Source organism: Scyliorhinus torazame, chromosome 21, assembly GCF_047496885.1.
Source record: "Scyliorhinus torazame isolate Kashiwa2021f chromosome 21, sScyTor2.1, whole genome shotgun sequence".
Classification (NCBI taxonomy): domain Eukaryota; kingdom Metazoa; phylum Chordata; class Chondrichthyes; order Carcharhiniformes; family Scyliorhinidae; genus Scyliorhinus; species Scyliorhinus torazame.
Window position 1 is genome coordinate 120,155,130 of NC_092727.1, and position 24,659 is coordinate 120,179,788.

A 24,659-nucleotide genomic window follows, 5' to 3' on the forward strand; every position below is an offset into this window, starting at 1 on the left:
GAATTGGCCACGCTAAATTGCCCCTTAATTGGAAAAAATGAATTGGGTACTCTAAATTTATATTTTTAAAAAAGGAAGCCTTGGTATTGAAGGTGAGGATGAGGGGAAGTGCCTGCATAAACTCTTGTCAGAAGGGAAGAGTATCCTTTGGACTATGTTGGAGGGGAACTAGAGTGGTAGGTTAAACTTTGACAGAGAAGAACGTGGATCAAGAGCAATTGATGTAAAATGTCGTTACTCTCGTGACCTCCACTCGCCTGATGAAGGAGCTGCTCTCCAAAAACTAGTGATTCCAAATAAACCTGTTGGACTTTAACCTGGTGTTGCAAGACTTCTTACTGTGCCCACCCCAGTCCAATGTCGGCATCTCCACATCCGTCTTTCATGAACTGGAGCAATTGAATGGACTTTCTATCAATCACAGGATAGGTGCATGCCTGCAAAGAAGACACTTAGGAAAAGAATCATAATCGTTCTTTTATTATTATTGTCACAAGTAGGCTTACATTAACAATGAGGTTACTGTGAAAATTCCCTAGTCGCCACATTCTGGCGCCTGTTCTGGCTTTCTGTTCGGATACACAGAGGGAGAATTCAGAATGTCCAATACACCTAACAAGCGCATCTTTCTGGACTTGTGGGAGGAAACCGGAGCACCCGGAGGAAACCCACGCAGACATGGGGAGAACGTGCAGACTCTGCACATACAGTGACCCAAGCAGGAATCAAACCTGGGACCTGGGCATTGTGAAGCAACAGTGCTAACCACTGTGGTTACCATGCAGTCCAGAGGACTATTGGGCTACAGAAAGTCCCCTTTGAGAGACAGTGCTTTCAGGAAATTGGTATTGGAAGGGTGGGGTGGTGTAGAGGCAACAGCAAGGATCTGGAGATGGAAAAAATAAATATCAGGTTTTCAAAGTGCGTGGGTTTCGTCCCCACAACCCAAAGATGTGCAGGGTAGGTGGATTGGACACGCTAAATTGCCCCTTAATTGGAAAAAAATTAATTGGGTACTCTAAATTTATAATAAAAAAAAGGTTAAAATTTGGATGCCTGTATTAATACTGAAACTTCGCGTTAGAAGCAGTTCAGAGGTTTACTACACTAATCCCAGGAATGGGCGGGTTGTCTTACAAGGAAAGGTTTTGGAGGTTAGATTTGTATCCACTTGAGTTTTGAAGAGTACAATTTGGGTAGCACAGCGGTTAGCACAGTTGCTTCACAGCGCCAGGGTCCCAGGTTCGATTCCCGGCTTGGGCCACTGTCTGTGCGGAGTCTGCACACTTCCGCACTGTAAATTCTACGATTTTAAAGCTACATCTCATATAAAGCATTTGATTTATCTGTAAGATTGGTAAATGCTAGGTATACTTTCAGGTTTCTACCACACTTCAATAAAGAAAGTAAAGTCAGTCATTTCCTGCTTAAATTTCTGGCATTTGAACATTTACAAGTAGCTCACAAACTGCCTCAGAATGTGCTCGTTTTCACCAGTGAGGGCTGATCGCAGGTTGTGCCAATTTGACCTGAGAATGTTAAGTTTTTCCATCAATTAAGCCATAAAGGTACACATGGAATTAGGAATTACACATTGTACCATTTTAACTGCGAATATGTAGTATAGCTCTCCAGTCCTTATTAAAATGACATGTCCTCCAAATATCACCGGAAATCCTCAGCTTCAATTAAAAAAAAACAATTTCAATAATGGAAAGTTGGACTTGGAGGTTTTTCTCTTTTTTTTTTTATTACAAAATGAAATAGCTACAACCATTGTGTATTTCTTTCTATTTATTAAACATATACATTAACCTGTACAAAACCGATGGTTTTAATAAATTAGGAATAAAAGTTGAGTGGTTCTACACATAACATTGACACAATATGAGAAATATTTTCTTTTAATATATACATCATTTATTTGTTGTGCATTTTGATTTTCAAAGTCACATTCGCGTTCAATGTTGGTCTCACATTTATATAAATGAATTCATTTACAATTGGTCCCAAATAATTACATAATATATATATTTACATGATGGTCTTCATGTGGCATGTATGCTGATACAGAATAGTTCTTCCCTTCCCAATGGCTCAATTGCTAATTAACCTAGATTTGTGACGGCATGGTGGCACAATGGCTAGCACAGCAGCCTACGGCACTGAGGACCCGGGTTCGAATCCCCGCCCTGGGTCACTGTCCGTGTGGAGTTTGCACATTCTCCCTGTGACTGCATGGGTTTCACCCCCACAACCGAAAGATGTGCAGGGTAGGTGGTTTTGTCACGCTAAATTGCCCCTGAATTGAAAAAAAATAATTATTGGGTACTCTAAATTTATTGATTTTTAAAACCTAGATTTGATTCCTGCTCTATTCCGGGTTAGCTAATCTCAGCTCAGGACAGTGGCGGAGTGGGTGCTGGCTACCGGATTGACCTCAGCAGCTGAAAGTAGGGACAACGAAAGATATTAACCATGATTCCCCACTCACCATTGCCATCCAGAATGCTCTGCCATAATGGACATCGGGAGAAGGTAAAAGCAAGATTGGCAGTGATGCCCACCACAATTATAAATATCCAGATTTCCATTCTTCTTTCCAGGTTAACTACTGCAGAATGGAGATTTAGCTGAGATACTGAAGCCATGGGACTGCACACCAGACAGGGGGAGGCGGGGGGTGGAGGTGAAGTGGTGGTTAAGGGAATGAGAGATCAGAGAAAGAAATCAGAAGGATAAAGGGGGAGCAAAGCGAAAGGTGAATGCTGCTAGGTTTAAGATCCAGCTGTGGAGGGAGGGGGGTGTGGAGAACAACATTGCAAAACAACTTCAGCACAGCTCTTTTTCTGGACATTTAACTTGTTCAGTAGAAGCAAGATACTCCTTTTTTTTAAAAAAAAAGCAATGAACCGCTTAGTTATGGAACAGGCCCATGTACAACATCACAACCCCGATAATGTGGGTTCCGCTACTAGGAGAGGCGCCAGGTAACCTGAAAAACAATATCATTGCCGAGAAATGCAATGTAATTTTTTTTTTTTTTTTACTTTTTTTTAAAGCACGTTTTTAAAGTTGAAACAATACTTCTTGGATCACAACTAAAACGGGACGGTCGTATTTGGGCTCCGCCTCTTGGCAGCCATTTAAATGGTTCAAATGGAATACAATTGTTGCCTGTTTCAAAGTATCAATTTGTCCCTCTGTATGTTGCAATCCTTAAGATACATGAATGGGATCCTGCAAGCTACAGAACACCGCAAGACATATTGGGACTTAGAAATTCAGCAATGATTGATAACATTCTGCTTGAATGAAGTGTTTATATTTTCCTGCAACCCCCATTTGCGTCAAATGTTAACCAACAAAACTTAGCTTCTCAATATAAACACTTCATACACCTCAAAATATTGCAGATAACTTCCTGTGTGGGAAAGGCCAATTTTACAAATAAAATCTCCCCAGCTGGATTATAACATTTCCTGGATCTCTCTGAAAGTCAACATTGCTTCCTAGATAGCTTTCTGGACCTGAAAGATCTGAAAAGGTTGTTGCCCCCACCACCATGGAGCTGGGTAGTGAGCCGTCTTAGGGCTCGATGCAGAATTCATTTGCAGCACAGATGACACATCATATGACATGTGAAGCTTGGGCAGTATTCGACACTGCCACGGAAGTGATTCAGTTGGTGTAAAAGCTGTAATACCCAGTATCGGTTCCATTTTCTTTCTCGTACTTCTCACCATTCTGATTGGGGGGAGAGTTCTCAGTGCTCGAGGTGTAAGGAGACACTTTCCTCCGCTTGCAATCCACCTCGTACAATCCCGAATCGGAAGAGTCAGCTGACTTTACGGAATGAGGCTCCAGCCAGGATGAGTCCTCGGTTTCTTTGCTTTTTTCCTCTATGTTGACCAGCGTTGGCCTGGTATCAGCAAGCGGTCTGTACCAGGTCAGTGCAGAGCCAGCCTTGCTGTGGTGATACTGAGAAGCCCCCCTCGCTCCCCATGCATTCCCTGAACTGAATGGATGCTCCTGGTAGTAGCCCAGAGCGTGGGGGGTTGCTTGAAGAGGAGGAAAACCTTTCATACTGTAAGTCATAAATGCATTCCCTGTGTATTCTGGATCGTAGGAACCAAAATCCAGTCTATTGGCGCTGGCCTGTTGCACTGGCGACATGAACCATCGGTGAGGGTTTGTAATGTCTTCCCTGTGTTTGGATGCATGGGACAATGTCCGATCCCCATTGTAGTACCTACCCTGTGGCAGGGCATTCATGTACTGATCATGTAGGAAAGGCTGGTACCGTGTCCCTGGAACCAACTGCTGGCAGTTTTGCTGGTCTGGTGGAGAGGGAGTTAGTCGGTCTCCTTCGGAATTGCCGTACATTCTGAAAGAACAGTTAAAGAGACGCTCATAGGAACATAGAAATAGGAGGGAGCCATTTAGACCCCCAAGCAGTTCTGCCATTCAGTGAGATCAGGGGTGATCTGCGACCTAAATCAATATCCCTGCCTTTGCCCCATATCCCTTAATACCTTTGGATAGCAAAACCTTATTGATCTCAGATTTACAATTAATAATTGATCTGGCAGAAACCTGGAATAGAGTGCTAAAAGTAAACTCTTCTTGCAACCCACAACTAGTCACAATCCGCCAGTTCTGTTGCTAAAAAGAAGGGACAAGTGCTTTACTTCTTCTAAATTACTTGGGTGCTTGAAATAAGTATGGTTTGTTGGGAGCTTAACCTCACTCAGCAGCAAAAATGATGCAGCGATGCCGGCGTTGGACTGGGGTGAGCAGAGTACGAAGTCTTACAACACCAGGTTAAAGTCCAACAGGTTTGTTTCAAAAACTAGCTTTTGGAGCACTGCTCCTTCCTCAGGTGAATGAAGAGGTAGATTCCAGAAACATATATAGACAAATTCAAAGATGCAAGACAATGCTTAGAATGCGAGCATTTGCAGTTAATTACGTGTTTACAGATCCAGAGATAGGGGTAACCCCAGGTTAAAGAGGTGTGAATTGTGTCAAGCCAGGACAGTTGGTAGGATTTCGCAGGCCAGATGGTGGGGGATGAATGTAATGCGACATGAATCCCAGGTCCCGGTTGAGGCCGCACTCATGTGTGCTCGGCGACTTTGCGTAGTCGCGCGTACTGAAGGCTGCCTTGGAGAACGCTTACCCGGAGATCAGAGGCTGAATGCCCTTGACATGCAAGGGAATCCAAGGGCATTCAGCCTCTGATCTCCGGGTAAGCGTTCTCCAAGGCGGTCTTCAGGACGCGCAACAACGCAGAATCGCCGAGCAGAAACTTACAGCCAAGTTCCGCACACGTGAGTGCGGCCTCAACCGGGACCTGGGATTCATATCGCAATACATTCATCCCCCACCATCTGGCCTGTGAAGTCCTACCAACTGTCCTGGCTTGACACAATTCACACCTCTTTAACCTGGGGTTACCCCTATCTCTAGATCTGTAAACACTTAATTAACTGCAAATGCTCGCATTCTAAGCATTGTCTTGCATCTTTGAATTTGTCTATATATATGTTTCTGGAATCTACCTCTTCATTCACCTGAGGAAGGAGCAGCGCTCCGAAAGCTAGTGACATCGAAACAAACCTGTTGGACTTTAACCTGGTGTTGTTAGACTTCTTACTGTGCAGCAAAAATAGTTCAAGTTAACAAATATTTCATAAGACTTGATGATTTTTAAAAAAAGAATTAATTGATTTGCCATTCACTGCTGCTTTCAGAAGAGTGTTCTGAACTGCGTTTGTGTGCAGATCTGTTTCCTTACATCGTTCCTGAAAATTCTAGCTCTTAGTTTTTGGTCTATGTCCCCCAGCCATTGGCTCCCCAACCAGTATAAATAGTTTCTTATTATCCAGACTATTCATTCCTCTTAGTATCTTGAAAGCTTCAATCAAGTCACTCATTAACCTTCTAACAGCAGGGAATACAAACTTAGTGAGTGTAATCTTTCCTTGTAATCTAACCTTCGGAGTAGAGATGCCATTCTCCTAATTTTACATCGCCCTCCCTCTAAAGCTAACACATCCTTCCTAAGAAGTGGCGCCGAGAACTGCTCACAGTGCGGATCAAATTTCTTACGGTATAAATGTATGCACTCTGTCCACTAAATGAATGATTTGATAAGTGGATGGTGAGGTATTACATCCTGAAAATAAATTGGTAGATCATACGCTAAAGAATAGTTAGAGAATTCTATCAAGTTTGCACGGTAGCACAATGATTAGCACTGTTGCTTCACAGCGCCAGGGTCCCAGGTTTGATTCCCGGCTTGGGTCACTGTCTGTGCCGCGTCTGCACGTTCTCCCCGTGTCTGCGTGGGTTTCCTCCGGGTGCTCCAGTTTCCTCCCACAAGTCCCAAAAAGACAGGCTGTTAGGTATTCAAGACGTTCTGAATTCTCCCTCAGTGTACCCGAACAGGCATCGGAATGTGGCGACTAGGGGCTTTTCACAGTAACTTCATTGCAGTGTTAATGTAAGCCTACTTTTGTGTAGAAGATTGTAGTTTAGTCGGGCAGTATGGTCGGCACGGGCTTGGAGGGCCGAAGGGCCTGTTCCTGTGCTGTACATTTCTTTGTTCTTTGTTCTTTGTACTTGTGACAATAAAGATTATTATTATAGTATAAGTAGGAATTTCCAAGAATAATTTTGAACTATCCTACTTCGGGGGTGGGTGGGGGGGGGGTGGAGTAGGATAGTCTAGAATTATTGCAAGGGGTATAATCCAGGTTTCATTGCAATAAGGTTGGCATCTAGCATCTAGATGGTGAACCCACTGATGGGAAAGCAAAATTGATTGAGTTGAGCTGAATCAAGTTGATCCTGTACTTCAGGTTACTATGCCAATACGTCAGTCTTTATTTTTCATTTAGAGTATCCAATTAATTTTTTTTCCAATTAAGAGGCAATTTAGCGTGGCCAACCCACCTACCCTGCGCATCTTTGGGTTGTGGGGTGAGACCCACTAGACACGGGGAGAATGTGCAAATTCCGCACGGACGATGACCTGGAGCCAGGATCGAACCCGGGTCCTCCGTGCCATGAGGCAGCAGTGCTAACCACTGCACCACCGTGCCGCCCTCCCAATAACTCAGTCAAGTAGTCTCCAGCAGTCTCACTCATTGGCCAGATCCATCACTGGGAACTTGACTTCTTTCCACATAACTCAGAAGGACGATACTCGAGTAGCTCTACTGGTCCTCGCTGTGCAAGCAGCAGAAAGGTTTACACTGGGAAGTTATGTAAAGTAATCTTTATTGTCACAAGTAGGCTTACATTAACACTGCAATGAGGTTACCGTGAAAAGCCCCTAGTCGCCACACTCCGGCGTCTGTTCGGGTACACAGACGGAGAATTCAGAATATCCAATTCATCTAACAGCGCGTCTTTCGGGACTTGTGGGAGGAAACCAGAGCACCCGGAGGAAACCCACGCAGACACGGGGAGAACGTGCAGACTCCGCACAGACAGTGACCCAAGCTGGGGTCTGGGACCCTGGCGCTGTGAAGCAACAGTGCTAACCATTGTGCTACCGTGCCGGCCCTGTTGGTTTACTCCATGCACGCTTTGCATGCCCAATCCAGGGCTGTTGCCAATCTCAATGAGATGATGTGTCGCTCGATTTTAATTCAGGGTCAGGGTGAATTGAGAGTGGGCGCGACGGAGTGGAGTGTTGAGAAATCGATGGAGACAAGTCTGTCTTCTGGGCTTTCAGGGAAACAGTGCAGCATTGCCTGCTGCCTAAAAATAGTGGGGAGATGCCTGATGTCACTGGAAAACACATGGGAATGGTCCCAGCGTAACATTAGTATTGGGAATATGGTGTGGGTGTGGTTTCGAGAGGAGATGCTTGTACTGAAAGGGAGATTGGAAAGGTGAGCTGGGAGGCCAATGTCTTCCCTGTGCTGCTGGGGGAAGCATTCTTGCTTGTCCTAGTCGGCAACGGAGCAAAATAAAGTACCATTTTTTGTGGGATCTTATCTGCTAGGCTTGACTGGGGAGCAAATGCACTGTGGCTTTCGCACCTCAGCCCAGTAAGTTAAAACTGCGCCAGTGAGACCCATTATATATATATATAGGTGAGAAAGGAGCAGCTTTGGGTGGATATCCTTCCAGTCTGCAGCCAATCTAGTTAAGGTTGGAAGCTGTCAGTTCCTGACCTCTGCACGGTGGGCTAGTAACCAGTGACATTTTAAAAAATAAATTTAGGGAGTACCCAATTATATATTTTGGGGCAATTTAGCGTGGCCAATCCACCTAACATGCATATCTTTGGGTTGTGGGGGTGAAACCCACGCAGCCATGGGGAGAATGTGCAAACTCCACACGGGCAGTGACCCAGGGCCGGGATTCGAACCCGGGTCCTCAGCACCCCAGTCCCAGTGCTAACCACTGCGCCACATGCCACTCTACCAGTGACATTTTAACCATCTACCCTCTCAGTTTGTGCCAGGGCTGAAAACTATTCCCTTTGATTCCTCGCAGTCAGACTTAGAAATGACAGAGATCAGCTGCAGCCGCTGTAGATATTGCACGATAGATATACTTACGAATCAAAATTGTCACGGAAGCCTTTTGCAAAAGGGTTGTGGTCTATTTTAAGTTGCGTGATCTGAAAGAAAATATTCCACAACAGTTAATCACCGGCATATTTTCCTACATTCCCCTGAACATTGCCTGCCTACTGCAATTTGACTGATTGAATACTTTTAAAATAAGCCAGCTCAATGTTTCAGTTCAGTGGGAAAAAATTCTAAATGATTCTCTTGTTCCCTTGAATTTCCACTCCTAGGCTAAAGTAGATTTTTGCATCTCTTTTCACCCATTCAGACCCACTTGGGCCTTATTCTCATAGGGGTTCATCATCACAAACAAATGTTCAACGATTTAAGCCCTCTGGTAAAATCATTGAACATTTGTTTTTTATTATAAATTTTTTCCAATTGAGGGGCAATTTAGCGTGTTCAATCCACCTACCCTGCACATCTTTGGGTTGTGGGGGCGAAACCCACGCAAACACGGGTGCATGTGCAAGCTCCACGCGGACAGTGAGCCAGAGCCGAGATCGAACATTGAACATTTGTACGAGTATACTAAGGATTTCCTTGCTCATTCCACCAGTGGCAATTGCTCGTCTCAGAATTGCAATCACAAATTACATCTTTAGTGCACACAATTCTCCCATCCGATTCTATGGCCCACGGCTGGGGAGGGGGCTGGGAGTGTTTTCCACTGCAGGGGCCAATGGGAAACCTCACCACATCTTCTGCGGCCCACGGAATAAATCGTGCATCCACGGGTTTTGCAGCGTCTTCTGTGGTGGGATGGGCTGGATGGCGCAATTCCGCTGTGATATCTGGGCGCCGTATTTAAAAGATGCCCAACATCACTGATCTACCATTGAAGAAAGAAGATGGCTCTCCAGGAAGACTCCTGAGGCCGGAAGAGGGACTTCCTCAATGACACTGAAGCTGGATGATCCACCTGATAGATGCTTCCCCCCCCCCCACCCACTGCTGTGGTGTCCCATGTTCCAGGGTCATAGGTGGCCTCAATCCCTAACTCCGGAGGTTGCCCCAGGCATTCTCCAGGTAAGTCCCAACTTCTGCATGCCACATTGCTCTAGACGTGCTCTGGACTGGTATGTTTTCCCATTGAGGGATGATTCCACTCAGACCCTCATCTATATCCCATTAAGGGGATGCAAATCACACCAGCGGGGTTCAGATCCGCTAAGGCGGATACAAGATCTGTTACAAGATCTATCCAGTGGAAGATCCCGCAGGAAATTCACGCCCGTCTAAAACCAATCTCTGGGCCTCTCGCCGAATGCTCCCCTCCCCGTCCATCATTGAACTCGCTGGCAGACGCATGGGAGAGTTCCCTTGAGTTCCTGGTAATGCCCATTAATATAGTGTGAATTCAACAATGAATATTCTCAATTTTGCAGATTGCCCCTTCACCATTTCTCCAACATGTGAATCAAATATATTCGTGACAACTCTCAATTGATGTAAAATGTATTTATTAGTTCTTGTGCTCTTCCCTTCCCAAAGTTTTGCACTTGTGTGCATTGGAAAGGACGTTACTCTGAAAAGACTCCAAATTCAATCCACGGCTGGCCAGAGTTGCATTGATTTCAGCCGAAGCAGCGGCAGGGTGCCATTATTGGACTGTTTGGGAGCAGAGGAACACACCAGGCATCCTCCACCCATCCAGTGACTCTCACAAAGGAGTAGTTGTGTGGGCCTATCAACTGGGAGGAGGTTGACTTGGTCGCAATAGCCCCATCCTCCCACTTAAACAGCCTGCTGATCCTCACTAACTGGGCTGATGTGTGAAGAATGGCCAGGTATCTGATGCAGTGTGTCGGTGAACTCAGGAGGGGAAAACTCCTTTAATGTCTTAATCTATCAACAACTACATTCCATATGCCTTTGGGAACTCTTCGCATTCAATAAAGGTACCAGCTGGTATGTTATGTTCCAGAGTAAATTTCTAATCTGACCCAGCACCATAGGAAGCTCAGAAAACTCCTTGTACTTCTTACATTGGATTCCACACTGCAATATCCCACCATACCAAAGGAAAGAAGGCTTCCAGGCTGCACATATTGTAGGCTAGGAGAAGGCACATTAAAGATGTGTCTACTTCATGGTTTATGTCAAGACGAACAAGAGATACTAGAGTCTGAAAGGGTGGGAAAACCATGAGACTTGCCCAAGAACTCCTTCACCATTAGATGGTGTAACCTTGATACACACCCTCACCATCCACCAGTACTGCCAATTCCTGTTAACAATCAAACTCCAGGAGACCATGAACTATTGGCCACTCCTAATATATCCCAATTCACTGGTTATTTGGGAGATACGTGTCACGTCCCACTCTCAAATAATGTTGGCTGGCCAAAAAATGGGTGAATCGTTTATTGCTGAGAACTCACGTCTGCGTTCTGGTAGGCGGTAACGGCGATGAATTGTGTTTCGGGGAATATGAAGGCTTGTATTTTTGCCGTGAGGTATGGGTCTTCAGTGCCGTCCTCCTTCACCTCCACGATGTGGAGGCGAGGCTGGTACTTGTGTAGGGATTGCAATACAATCATCTGCAATAGAATCACAGGAGGCAGTGAGAATACAGAAAGACATTGCAATGACGCCTCGTTACATGAAACACCACCTTAGCATTCTAACGCCTGGACTCAAATGCCCTGCTGATTCTCACTAGATTCGCGTGCCGTGGTTAGCTTGGTGAGTATGGCAGGCACCAGTGGAAACACGCCTAAAGAAACATGGCAAGCCAGTGAAGCGTTTGCTTCACTGGTCACGTGACACGTAGGGGGTGTCATCTGATGAGCTGAGGGTGCCACTTGATAGAAGGGCTGACAATTTTGGCTGATCCAACATTAAGGCAGCCCACACAGGTGCGCTCTGGAAAGAGGGGGTGGTGGGTGGAGGGGGGGCTGCTGTTTAGAGTGGAGGTATTGAAGGAAAACACCTAATTATTGCCTGTTTCTAGTTTGGCACCCGATGTTCTGGGTCTCTGCGTGTCAAAAATCGGGTTGGTGCGATGCTTAATTTCTCCATTGACATGTGTCTTACACAATGAGATTTTGACACTTTAGCTAAACCATTGAACAAAACCTTTCATTTAACACCTCTCAGGGGGGCAGTTCCCTAACTTTATGCCTGTCAAACACCCTCTCGGGTCTCCAGCGTTGGCCAAATGTCCATCCTTACTTCCGGGTAGAGTCAAGAGATTGGCTTGGCTTACCTGAGTGACGTTATTGGATGCTCCTTTATTGTTGGTCAGCTTGAGTTTGCCAAAGGAGATTTCCTGCCGCATCCAGTGGGCCCCTGTGTTCGGCGAGTCTGGGTGGACATACGTTCGGTTGCCTACAATGGAATGATTGTGTTCAAATCACAAAGTCAGTCTACATACAGGCAGGTTTTCAACCTGACTCTGCGAGGAACTGATGACTCACCACAGATAGAATGCACACTGCACTTCAGCAGAATGTTAAATGAGTCACTAGTGTTTCTAAGAAAGAGCGTTAGCAGAGTAAAAAAAAGCTAACAAGCACTTACTTGCAACAAGGATGGGCAATTGGAACTGGTGGTAAATGTTGTAGTGCGTTACTGAAATGTTAGTTGTTGGCTGAGACGTGGAAATGAGACGCTGACTAACATGACACTGAACTTGGTTTCTTAAAGAAGGTGCATAAAAGTGGCCCATTGACCTTTAGACTGAGTCATTCTATACCCTGCTATGGCCCAGACTGGCTCCCACTGTCTGGATCTTCTACAGCTGGCTGAAAACTTATTTATTTTATTTATTTTAATAAAAAGACTCCCTGCTCTCTAGGATTCTCAAATCCCAGCAAGTTTACTTGTGCATCACAGCTGTCCGTGTGGAGTTTGCACATTCTCCCCTTGTTTGCGTGGGTTTCGCCCCCACAACCCAAAGATGTGCAAGGTAGGTGGATTGGCCACGCTAAATTGCCCCTTAATTGGAAAAAATGAATTGCGTACTCTAAATTTTTTTTTTTAAGTGATAGTTGTAGGATGATGGTTAGCCGTGGTGTCAGGCTAAACTGCCCAGTTCTTCAAATTGTGCCAATGTATCTTTTACATTCGACGAGGGGGGCTTCAGTCTACATCACACCTGAAAGACAGCACCTCTGACAATGCAACACTCCCCATATACTGCACAGAGAAGAATCAGCAAGCATTAAGTGCTTGGAGTGGGACTTCAAACCATAACCTTCCAATCCAGAGGCAAGTGTGCTACCAACGTAACCGAAGCTGGCAGTGTGACCTCTGCTTCTTCTCGATTTGTAGCCCAAAGGACAATTTTTCGCTAAAACAAGCTGCACATTTTGGGGCCAGATGATAAATAAGTGGTGGCTTGCACTGGCTCCAGTCGAGTCCCCAATCCCAGCGTTGTTGCTGGAGGAAATATGGATAGTTGCATGGATAGTCAGAGGCTTTTCCCCAGGGTAGAGGGGTCAATTACCGGTACGGGAATTGAACCGTGCTGCTGGCCTGCCTTGGTCTGCTTTCAAAGCCAGCAATTTAGCCCAGTGTGCTAAACCAGCCCCGCAGTTGGACTCAGCTGTGGGAGCAAGGATATGCTGGGTAAAGGATAGAGAAAAAGATCCACATTGACGTCAAGCAGAGGGCAAAAGATTTTGTACATTTTCCCGATATTTGAGTTTCCTGAAACCTTGCCATCAGGAGGCCACGTACTCGGGTCAGCCTGAATACTGAAGGCATTAAATCGCAGGAATGTTAAGGCATTGGAAATCTTGCACAGAAACTGTAGGGAGACAGTTGTAACACTAGATTGTTACAATATGACGATTTGGCTGGAAAATATTACCATGCCATGGCTGCAGAGACAGCGGATCACTGAAGGAAAATCCATGAGTCATGGAAACAGCTCGTCGAAATATCTGAAGGAGCAGGAACCCCAGTTATACTGCAATAGATTGGGGTGGATCCATATATTTGCTTTTTAACAGACCGGGTCATTAGGAACAGCATTAACCAGTGTCTGTGTGTTAGAATAGAAACTCTACCAACCCACGGGCAACGTGTGGCCTCACAAGCTCTGGCATCCAGCTCCTGGGGCCCCCCGCAATGTTATAGTCCTGACTTGTTGGTTTACTTTCATTTAAATTTTCTGGGATCATAGAATTTACAGTGCAGTAGGAGGCCATTCGGCCCATTGAGGCCACACCGGTTCTTTGAAAGAGCACCCCACCCAAGGTCCACACACCACCCTATCCCCATAACCCAGCAACCCCACCCAACACTAAGGGCAATTTTGAACACTAAGAGCAATTTATCATGGCCAATCCACCTAACCTGCACATCTTTGGACTGTGGGAGGAAACCGGAGCACCCGGTGGAAACCCACGCACACACGGGGAGAACGTGCAGACTCCGCACAGACAGTGACCCAAGTCGAGAATCGAACCTGGGACCCTGGAGCTGTAACTCAATTGTGTGCTATCCACAATGCTACCGTGCTGCCCTTTGTCCATGTTTCTTGAGTACAACCATATCACTGCTACCAAACTGTTCGTTCGTCTTGCGTTAGCCAGTACGATCCCGCAGTGCTAGCCTTCCCAGCATATCTTAAAAACAGTGTGACAAGTTCTATTAGGACCTCTTTTTGTTTAGGAATTGGAATGGCCTTGCACAATCAGTAGCGGCAAATTATCCATCTACCTGAGTGGACCATCAATCTTAATTCTCCAGAGTTACAGATAGCCACAGATTTACAATGTAAACTTGATTTAATACAGGCACGTGCAAAGTTCCTAGTCATTTTGTAAATGGGATCTTAACAACTGTAAATTAAGCCATGACAGATCTACTCACTTAAACAAAAGCCAATATGATCAGCTCATTTGTTAATGCACAGATGAACGGCTGTTAATGTAGCCATTAACAAGTTATTAAGATGAGGGAATGTGATCTTAAGCAGCATTTTATGACTCTTCTGCTGACAGCAGCTAACCGTGATGCCAGAACAGGGTAGATCATGTATACTGCAGGGTAGATTTGGCCACAGCAGAACTGTGCAATTCCCTCTTTACAAATGAGAGGACAAAGCACCGAAAACTATTTTTAAAAGACACCAATGCGATCCAAGGTTTAACAAGAGGCACAGAGTACAAAATAAAAGGTGATTCCACACCTACATGAATCATTGTTGGAATCAAGTTTACAGCAAATCATAGAATGGCTCAGTACAGAGGCCATTCGGCCCACGCTGCATGTTCCACCTCTTTGACACAAATACAGGGAATGGGAGCAGGAGTAGGCTATTTGGCCCCTCTCGCCTGCCCTGCCATTTAATTCGATCATGACTGATCTCATACCTCAATGTTATTTTCCCACACTAGCCCTTGATGTCTTTACTACCTAGAAATCTTATTGCCTTCTGAGACAATCGCTTATTGTCACAAGTCGGCTTCAATGAAGTTACTGTGAAAAGCCCCTAGTCGCCACATTCCGGCGCCTGTTCGGGGAGGCCGGTACGGGAATTGAACCCGCGCTGCTGGTCTTGTTGTGCATTACAAGCCAGCTGTTTAGTCCATTTTGCTAAACCAGCCCCTGCAAAGAATGATACCAGTGATGGAAGGCTTAAACAGTGAGGTGCGGTGCGTAAAACTGGAACAGTTTTCACCAAAGCAAAGAAGGGATCTGATAAGACATCCAAAAAGCTCACTGGGCTAAATCGCTGGCTTTTAAAGCAGACCAGCAGCACGGTTCAATTCCCGTACCAGCCTCCCCAAAAAGGCGCCGGAATGTGGCAACTAGGGGCTTTTCACAGTAACTTCATTGAAGTCTACTTGTGACAATAAGTGATTTTCATGTCATTTCATTTCAAGTTGGTGAGTTCTGAGAAACGTAAGACATGGCATTTAATTTGATGGCATAAAATAATAGGAGCAGTCATGAAAATCTTTTTATGCAGTAGGCTGAGGGTGGCACGGTTGTGCAGTGGTTAGCACTGCTGCCGCACGGCGACGAGGACCCGGGTTCAATCCCGGCCCCGGGTCACTGTCCATGTGGAGTTTGCACATTCTCCCCATGTCAGCATGGGCCACATCCCCCATAAACCAAAGATGTGCAGGGTAGGTGGATTGGCCACGCTAAACTGCCCCTTAATTGGAGAAAAAAATCAATAGTCAATGCTGCACTCGGGCCAAAAGCCTTCTGAAGGTCATCACTATGTTTATGGGATTGCTTCCAACAGCAAAGAATGCGCTGTCACTGTGAACGGGTGATTTCCAATTCAGATTTTGTTATTCCCCCTGGCAAACCGTTGACAACACTTGTGTAAATGGTGTCCTGCTGCTGCGGTAATGGGTTGAAATGAACCACCAGGTTAGTACAAGCAGCTCGAAAGCTCACTTCAGAATGGCACTGCCACTTTAAACTAGTTCTGATCCCAAAGCTGCTTTGCATCTATACAGAAATGGTTGGATAGCTGGACCTTTAAGTAATCAGAGGCTGTATAATAATGCATTGGGCGTAATTCGGACAACTCTTGATCTTTTTACCACTATCATTGCAGAACTAAAATCCCCAGGGACAAAATATTCTACAAATCCCTCTTTCTCTGCTACTTCACAGGAGGTGTTAATCTATTGGGGCAGCACGGTAGCCTTGTGGATAGCACAATTGCTTCACAGCTCCAGGGTCCCAGGTTCGATTCCAGCTTGGGTCACTGTCTGTGGGGAGTCTGCACATCCTCCCCGTGTGCGCGTGGGTTTCCTCCGGGTGCTCCGGTTTCCTCCCACAGTCCAAAGATGTGCAGGTTAGGAGGATTGGCCATGATAAATTGCCCTTAGTGTCCAAAATTGCCCTTAGTGTTGGGTGAGGTTACTGGGTTATGGGGATAGGGTGGCGGTGTTGACCTTGGGTAGGGTGCTCTTTCCAAGAGCCGGTGCAGACTCGATGGGCCGAATGGCCTCCTGCTGCACTGTAAATTCTATGATTCTATTGAAAATGAAAGGATCACTATCTCCAGTCAAAGTAATTAAAAATAGAATTTGGCCACTTAAGGGTGATATCGGAAATCATTTTTCATACAAGCAGTGGAGGAAAACTGCAACACTCACCCTCAAAAAGCACTGGGGGTTGATTGAAATGTTTAAAACGGAGATTGATGGATTTTTAACGATTAATGGGCAATCAGATTAAGCAACATACAGGTCAGCTCGGGTCCTGTTCCGATGTTAAGTATTGGCACACTAACAGCATCTCAGTAATTTGTACGTTTCTCACACCAATCTTTGACAGTATGGAGTGAATGAGAAGGTTAGCACTGCTGCCTCACAGTGCTGAGGACCCGGATTCAATCCCGGCCCCGGGTCACTGTCCATGTGGAGTTTACACATTCTCCCCATGTCCGCCTAGGTCTCATCCCCATAAACCAAAGATGGGCAGGGTAGGTGGATTGGCCGCGCTAAATTGCCCCTTAATTGAAAAAAAGAAGGAAAAAGACAATGCTGGTGGCAGTACTGCACCTTTGGAGTTGCTGGGTGAGATCGTCCATCTGTTCACACTGGCCGGATCTTCTGGCCGCACCCTGCCGCAGGTTTCCTGGCGGCATGGGGTGGATTCAGTGGGAAATCCCATTGACATCGGCGGGACCAGAAGACCCTGCTACCGGCCAACAGCAGGCCGCCCGCCACCTGCCACCAAGAAACAGGCCGCGGGGAGGCCTGAGAATCTTGCCTGCTGTCATTTGGGTGACATGCCAGTTAAACTGAGCTCACAAGAGATCCCACACCATTATTTCAGGGAAGAGCAGGCAGTAATCCCTGATACCTTGGCCAATATTCATCCCTTAACCGACTCTTTGAAAAATAGATTACCCAGTCGTTATCACATCGCTATTTAGGACAGTTTGCAGCACACATTGGCTGCCAGATTTCCTACATTACAACAGTGACTAGACTTCAAACATACTGGGCTGCCCAACACGGGAAACCCCATTGGCCGGCTGGCGAGACGGAGAATCCCGGGGGGGGGGGGGGGGGGGGGGGTGCCACACCCCGCCCACTTTATCTGCCATAACAAAACCCGGTGGTTGTGAAAGGTGTGATATACATGCAAGTATTTCCTTTCTCACATACAGATCAGGGAACTTCTAGATTGAATCTCCAATCAATTGTGAGTTACATGCTCATAGCCAGGACAGAACAAGGGGCAGGTTTTCTGCTCATTTGGTTAGTGATCCTTTTGGAATGTTTGTGTCTGAATATCAAGTGAGAATCAGGATGTGCTGACGTACCCCAAGTGGCCAAGCGCTCTCATGGTTCACACAGCCGTAAGCATTGGCTAGTTGTAAGGTACAGATGGACTGGGCATGTAGAACTGTACCCCAATAAGGCCTGGGGGAGAGGAGATAAATGACTGGGAAATACCCACCGTCAGAGCTCCACAATGAACATCTCATATATCAAACATGATTGCAACTGACATGAGTGAATATTGTGCTGTCTGGGACTTATCCAAATTATTGATGTGCTTGGCATGAATGAATTTTTAATCTGAGAAGGAAAGTAAGACCAGGACATACACTACACTGCACAGCGACTATCATGGGAATACAGTAAGCTGCATTTGGAGTATGTGAAACAAGAAATGTAGAATATAGTTCTGTGTGTCAAAGACAGGGAGGTCCATATTGTGTGGGTGAGGGGCCACCTCTGATTTCTGACTCGATCAGAGATTAACACAAAGAAAGACAGAAAATGCAATGATAATTTTAATTCTAAAGTGGGATTAGTTTTCTTTTAAATTATTTTCCCCCTTTTCTCAGTGAAATGCAGGACAACTTTCTCCCCCTATTTTGGACAAATGTTCACACTTCATATCGGATCTAGGGAGTGATTGCCAATTGACTTTGTAATTGTGCCAATCGCCATAACCAAACCCAATGAGATGCTGGATAGTGATCTGGGCTTTAAAACCTTCTACACTTACATATCCCCATCCCCCTTCTCTCCATTACTGATGGCCGAGCCTTCAGCCATCTTGGCCCTAATCACTGAAACTACCCTTTCCTTCTCCATCTCTCAGCATTGAAGGGTTCCATGAAGCCATTATTTTGGCTCCTCACTCTTCCAATCCCACTCAACGTGCTTTATCCTCCATTGAAACCCCATTCAAAATGAATGGGAGTTATACAAACAGTCTTGGTACTACAGACTTTGGAATATTACTGAAAAGAGACATTTTTCTGAAGCTTTATCTACATTTGTGGTATAAATTGTAGTGATTGTTTGAAATTTGGTCTTCCTGTGTTTGTCCTGAAGAGTGCAAAACCAAAAGCTTCAGCAACATGTTTCTCTTCAGCAAATGGGAATACCTGTCCCAGTTACCTGAATTCCTAAACCATCTTTCCCAACTGTACTGCGCTCAGCCTTTGGTGGGAGAATTATTTTGGTTCTCCGGTGAATTTAAAGGACAAATTAACTTGCAGCTTTCACATCTTTGCGACATTATGCATTCACATTTTGCTTTTAAAAACTGGTCTGCTACCAGTGGGAGCAATTGTAAAGTTTTGTACCTCCAGTTGAGACTATAATGAATGGGAAGTAGTTTGATATTTGGAAACTCTGTTTGGGAAAAGCCTTGCCTTTTGAATGTACTGCTAAAAGTTTTTTAAAAAATAAATTTAGAGTACCCAATTCATTTTTTCCAATTAAGGGGCAATTTAGTGTGGCCAATCCACCTAGCCTGCACATCTTTGGGTTGTGGGGGCGAAACCCACGCAAACACGGGGAGAATGTGCAAACCCCACACGGACAGTGACCCAGAGCCAGGATCGAACCTGAGACCTCAGCGCCTTGAGGCAGCAATGCTAACCACTGCACCACCACGCTGCCCTGTACTGCTAAAAGTTGGCCAGTGCTCAATGATGACTTAGCGAATTATCAAATTAGAGCAGTAAAATTGAAGCCTCACTATTAGCCATTGGCATGACATTGGTATGATATAGGGGCATGGGTTTATTTTTTCTCTGCTATATTACCACAAGTACATTGAAGTATATTGAGCAAAATCACTGAGGTAAAGCTGCTTTCACCTTGTAGAATTACAGCTTCGGGATTATATACATATCTGGGTCCATGGGCATCTGCTGTCGTGTATAGTCAATGAGAATCATAGACTATTTTTTTGGTAGAGAATCATAGAATCTCAACAGTGCAGAAGGAATGCATTTGGCCCATCGAGTCTGCACTGACCTTCCGAAGGAGCACCCCACCCAGGGCCACGTCCTCGACCTATCCCTGGACACTAAGGGGCAGTTCATCATGGCCAATCCATGTAACCTGCACCTAACCTGACTGTGGGAGGAAACCAGAGCACCCGGAGGAAACCCATGTAGACGGCGGGAGACTGCAAACTCCACACAGTCACCCGTGGTCGGAATTGAACCCGGGTCCCTGGCACTGTGAGGCAGCAGTGCTAACCACTGTGCCACCCCGATCTGGAAATTTCTAATAGTAGTGCCTCAAAATGGGCAATATCAAATCAGTTGCCTGATTTGCCTCACGGCGCCGAGGTCCCAGGTTCGATCCCGGCTCTGGGTCTCTGTCCGTGTGGAGTTTGCATGTTCTCCCCGTGTTTGCGTGGGTTTCGCCCCCACAACCCAAAGATGTGCAGGCTAGGTGGATTGGCCACGCTAAATTGCCCCTTAATTGGAAAAAAATGAATTGGGTACTCTAAATTTATTTATTTTTTAAAATAATAAAAAATATAAATGCCTGATGGCCAGTTTTAATGACTTCAATGGAATGAAATATTTGGAGCTGCATTTTATGAGCTGCGGAAGCAAGACTCTCCATTTTGTGCCATTTAGCACCAGCCCCTGGGTGGTTTGATGTGTCAGCATGCATGCCAACAGGATTGGTGCTGCCTCAACTTCAGTTCAATCCTGAGATGAATTTTCACCCCGACACATGTACCAGTGCACAGGGGACCGCGCATTGCATACCACAGAGTGCGCCTCTTTCCTTGTGGAATGATTTAAAACACAATGCAGACCATTCTAGTACAGTATTCACGAGTGCACGCTCATTTAGCCTCAGGCACACTAACCTTGCATACTGCCTTCTGCTTTGCCACACTGCACCCACTTTCCTCCCTGGTACCTCCAATGATGCTGATCTGCCAGGACAACGTCCACATAAATATTATAATGAGCAGTAGGTTCCAGCCCCGTGATGTTAAAACTCAGGAAAGGAAACATCCGCCTGGAAAAAAAAGAGGGGAAGGAAAAGGTCAACACTTTGCACACATGGATTAGAAAAAAAGAAATGAATTGCTCGACTTTCTCCCATTCAGCCTAGAATCAAATTGTAGAGGGAAAAGTAGCTTTTGACTTTTCACTGATTGCCATTTGCAGATAAGGAGCGGGTGGCATCGTGTTATTGTCACTGGACTAGTAATGCAGAGTCCCAGCTGCGAGTGAAATTGGAATTCAGTCTAATGGTGACCATGAAACCAGTGTTGTAAAAAACCCTTCTGGTTCACTGCTGGGAGGGGAATCTGCCATCCTTACCTGATCTGGCCTTCATGTGACTCCAAGCCCACAGGGATGTTGTTCACTCTGAAATAGCCTGGCAAGGGCAATTAGGGATGGGCAATAAATGTTGTCCTAGCCAGTGATGCCCGCATCCTATGATTATTTTTTTTAATGGGCACAATAGTTAATCATAAATACAGCAGCCTGCTTGTCCTGACCCCAAAAATAGCCCACAACTAATATCGCTACAATACCCTGTTCAATTTCATAGATACATGTGTGTTGGACCTACCTAGCTGTGTGCAAATTGCTGCTACAGTTCCAGTATTACAATAGTAAGTACTAGATTTTTTTTAAAGTACATAAAAAGTACTTTCAGATGTCAGAACTCATCCACATTGATTCATTCATGAAGGGAAAATTGAGCAACCAGAAAATCAGCAAATCAGAGAATGTCAGAGGGACTTTTTCATATCACAACCTTATTATTTATTATGAAATTGAAACAAGAATAAGAACTGAAAATCAGTAACTCTTTGGATAAAGCAATGACAATTTATGTTTTTGCAGCACTTTATCATAATAAAAGTTCAGGGCGGCATGTGGCGCAGTGGTTAGCACTGGGACTGCGGTGCTGAGGATCCAGGTTCGAATGAATCCCAGCCCTGGGTCATTGTCCGTGTGGAGTTTGCACATTCTCCCCGTGCCTGCGTGGGTTTCACCTCCACAACCCAAAAACGCTCAGGGTAGGTAGATTGGCCACGTTAAATTTCCCCTTAATGGGCAGCACGGTGGCGCAGTGGCTAGCACTGCCGCCTCACAGCGCCGAGATCCCAGGTTCGATCCCGGCTCTGGGTCACTGTCTGTGTGGAGTTTGCACATTCATAGAATAGAATAGAATTTACAGTGCAGAAGGAGGCCATTCGGCCCATCGAGTCTGCACCAGCTCTTGGAAAGAGCACCCCACCCAAGGTCAACACCGCCACCCTATTCCCATAACCCAGTAACCCCACCCAACACTAAGGGCAATTTTGGACACTAAGGGCAATTTATCATGGCCAATCCACCTAACCTGCACATCTTTGGACTGTGGGAGGAAACCGGAGCACCCGGAGGAAACCCACGCACACACGGGGAGGATGTGCAGACTCCGCACAGACAGTGACCCAAGCCAGAATCGAACCTGGGACCCTGGAGCTGTGAAGCAATTGTGCTATCCACAAGGCTACCGTGCTGCCCCATTCTCCCCGTGTTTGGTAGGTTTCGCCCCCACAACCCAAAGATGTGCAGGGTAGGTGGATTGGCCACGCTAAATTGCCCCTTAATTGGAAAAAATGGATTGGGTACTCTAAATTTATAAATAAAATTTTAAAATTCCCCTTAATTGGAGACAAAATAATTGGGTACACCAAATTTTAAAAAACATAATAAAAGTTCCAAGAAATTTCACAGGAGTGGGAAATAAAAAGATAGCATTGAGCGACATAAGATATGAAGTCAGATTACCATTGAGATGAGAAATAGGAGGGGCTTAAGGATAGATCCTTGGAGGACTGCAGGTGTGACAATGCAAGGGTAGGAAGAGAAACCATCACAAAGGATGTTTTGGCTATGATTAGATATGGAAGAAGCAGGTGAATGCAGTTTGTCAATGGAGAGGTGTTGGAGGAGGATGTTGTGGTCACCCCGTGTCAAAGGCTGCAAGCATTCGCGAAGGACAAGAAGCGAGAGTTTACCTTTGGCACAGTCACATAGGATGTCATTTGTGACGTTCAAATGAGCTTCTTCGGTACTGCGGTCGGGACAGATACCTGAGTGGAGGGATTTTGGGAAAGATGGGTATTTGGGGGGTTCAAGGACAAACTTGAGAGAGGTTTGGGAGGCTGCTGATGGGATGGTGGTTAAAGACAGTGTGTTCGGGGCAGCATGGCGGCGCAGTGGTTAGCACTGCTGCCTCACGGCGCCGAGGTCCCAGGTTCGCTCCCGGCTCTGGGTCACTGTCCGTGTGGAGTTTGCACATTCTCCCCGTGTCTGCGTGGGTCTCACCCCTACAATCCCCCAAAATGTGCAGGGTAGGTGGATTTTATTTTTAAATTTAGAGTGCCCAATTATTTATTTATTCCAATTAAGGGGCAATTTAGCGTGGCCAATCCACCTAACCTAACATCTTTGGGTTGTGGAGGGTAACTGGGTAGTGTGTGGAGAGAGAACATTGGTTGTTAGTGCTGTGACTCAATTATACAATGTTTATGAATTAGAACTTTCTCCTTGGGGCATGTGACGTGTCTCGGGATTTATTTTTTGGGATAAATAGCATTTGGTAGACTTATTGTAAAAGAGTTGAAAACCAGTAATATCTGGAGTCCACATCCAGAATAGCAGGGCGGGAAACCCTGCTCCGGTTCATTGGTTTAAAGATTGTTCTGACTGCTCACTCTGGTGTGTGCAGGAAAGAGGAGTGGAACACATGGGTGATACGCTCTCAGTAAAACCTGCTTCAGTGGAGAGAGAGCATACTGCAGCCCAGTTCCATCACTGGTTTCCGATTAGAGTGTCGATTTGAAATGAAACCGAATCTCGCAGTGATCTAAAATCTCACGTGTTGGAGGAGGAGTTGCGAGATTCATGTTCTAAGCGGGATAGCAGTCACCTTGGGGAGCCTGGACTTAAAATTAACTCCACAGCGACTCAAGTCTCCTCTTTCTCATCAGCCTGTTAATTGAAGTTGAGATAGGGAAGCACGGTGGCGCAGTGGGTTAGCCCGGCTGCCTCACGGCGCTGAGGTCCCAGGTTCGATCCCGGCTCTGGGTCACTGTCCGTGTGGAGTTTGCACATTCTCCCAGTGTCTGCGTGGGTTTCGCCCCCACAACCCCAAAAGATGTGCAGGCTAGGTGGATTCGCCACGCTAAATTGCCCCTTAATTAGAAAAATGAATTGTGTACTCTAAATGTTAAAAAAATTAAAAAATTTAAGTTGAGACAACATCAGTCCAGGAGGCATGGACGGTGAAACATCAAACCACCCAGATGTCAGCGCTGAGTGGCTGATCTGGCGCGTTTATGTGGCTCAGTCAATAAAGCTTTGGCTTCAAGGCCCTCTCCAGATACCTGAGCACAGGTGGCAGTTGCAGGACTGGGGCAGTCAGAGGTTCCATCTCTTGGAAGAATCGGGCCACATCTGCCCTCTCTGGTAAAAGATCGAATAGCACTATTGGAAGAATTGTTGGGGAGTTCTGTCTAATGCCTTGGTCAACATTCATCCCGTCATAATCCAGTCATTAATGATCATATTTCTGCCTGTGAGACTTTGCAGTGTGCAAATTGACTGCCTTATTTCCGATATTAATGCAGCATTTCTGAAGTACTTCTGATTCCAATTCTCTCCCTGCACCTAGTGGTGCACTAAGGCAGGCTTTTGTCTCTTTCCATAGCTGGTAATTTGCAGAACAGGTCGCTAGTCTGTCAGCAGAGGCTTATAGCTTGAGGGGGCGGCATTCAACATCAAGCGTGGCCAACCAGGAGTCTCTCCCGCTCTTACTGCCAGCCACTGGGGTATTTTGGAAGGAT

The 24,659-nt window shown here is 45.7% G+C and overlaps 1 protein-coding gene across 1 annotated transcript in view; it reads right to left on the minus strand.

The window, feature by feature from the left end:
• Positions 1 to 507: 507 nt before the first annotated feature.
• Positions 508 to 24,659, minus strand: part of tbx21 (T-box transcription factor 21) — a 45,470-nt gene continuing 21,318 nt past the window's right edge. Inside the window, exons 2-6 of the mRNA XM_072487408.1 lie at positions 20,667 to 20,821; positions 11,806 to 11,927; positions 10,979 to 11,137; positions 8,583 to 8,644; positions 508 to 4,387 (exon numbers count right to left, since the gene is read on the minus strand). Of these exons, the coding sequence (XP_072343509.1) occupies positions 3,682 to 4,387; positions 8,583 to 8,644; positions 10,979 to 11,137; positions 11,806 to 11,927; positions 20,667 to 20,821 (1,204 nt within the window). The 3' untranslated portion in view covers positions 508 to 3,681. The remainder of the gene's footprint in view (positions 4,388 to 8,582; positions 8,645 to 10,978; positions 11,138 to 11,805; positions 11,928 to 20,666; positions 20,822 to 24,659) is intronic.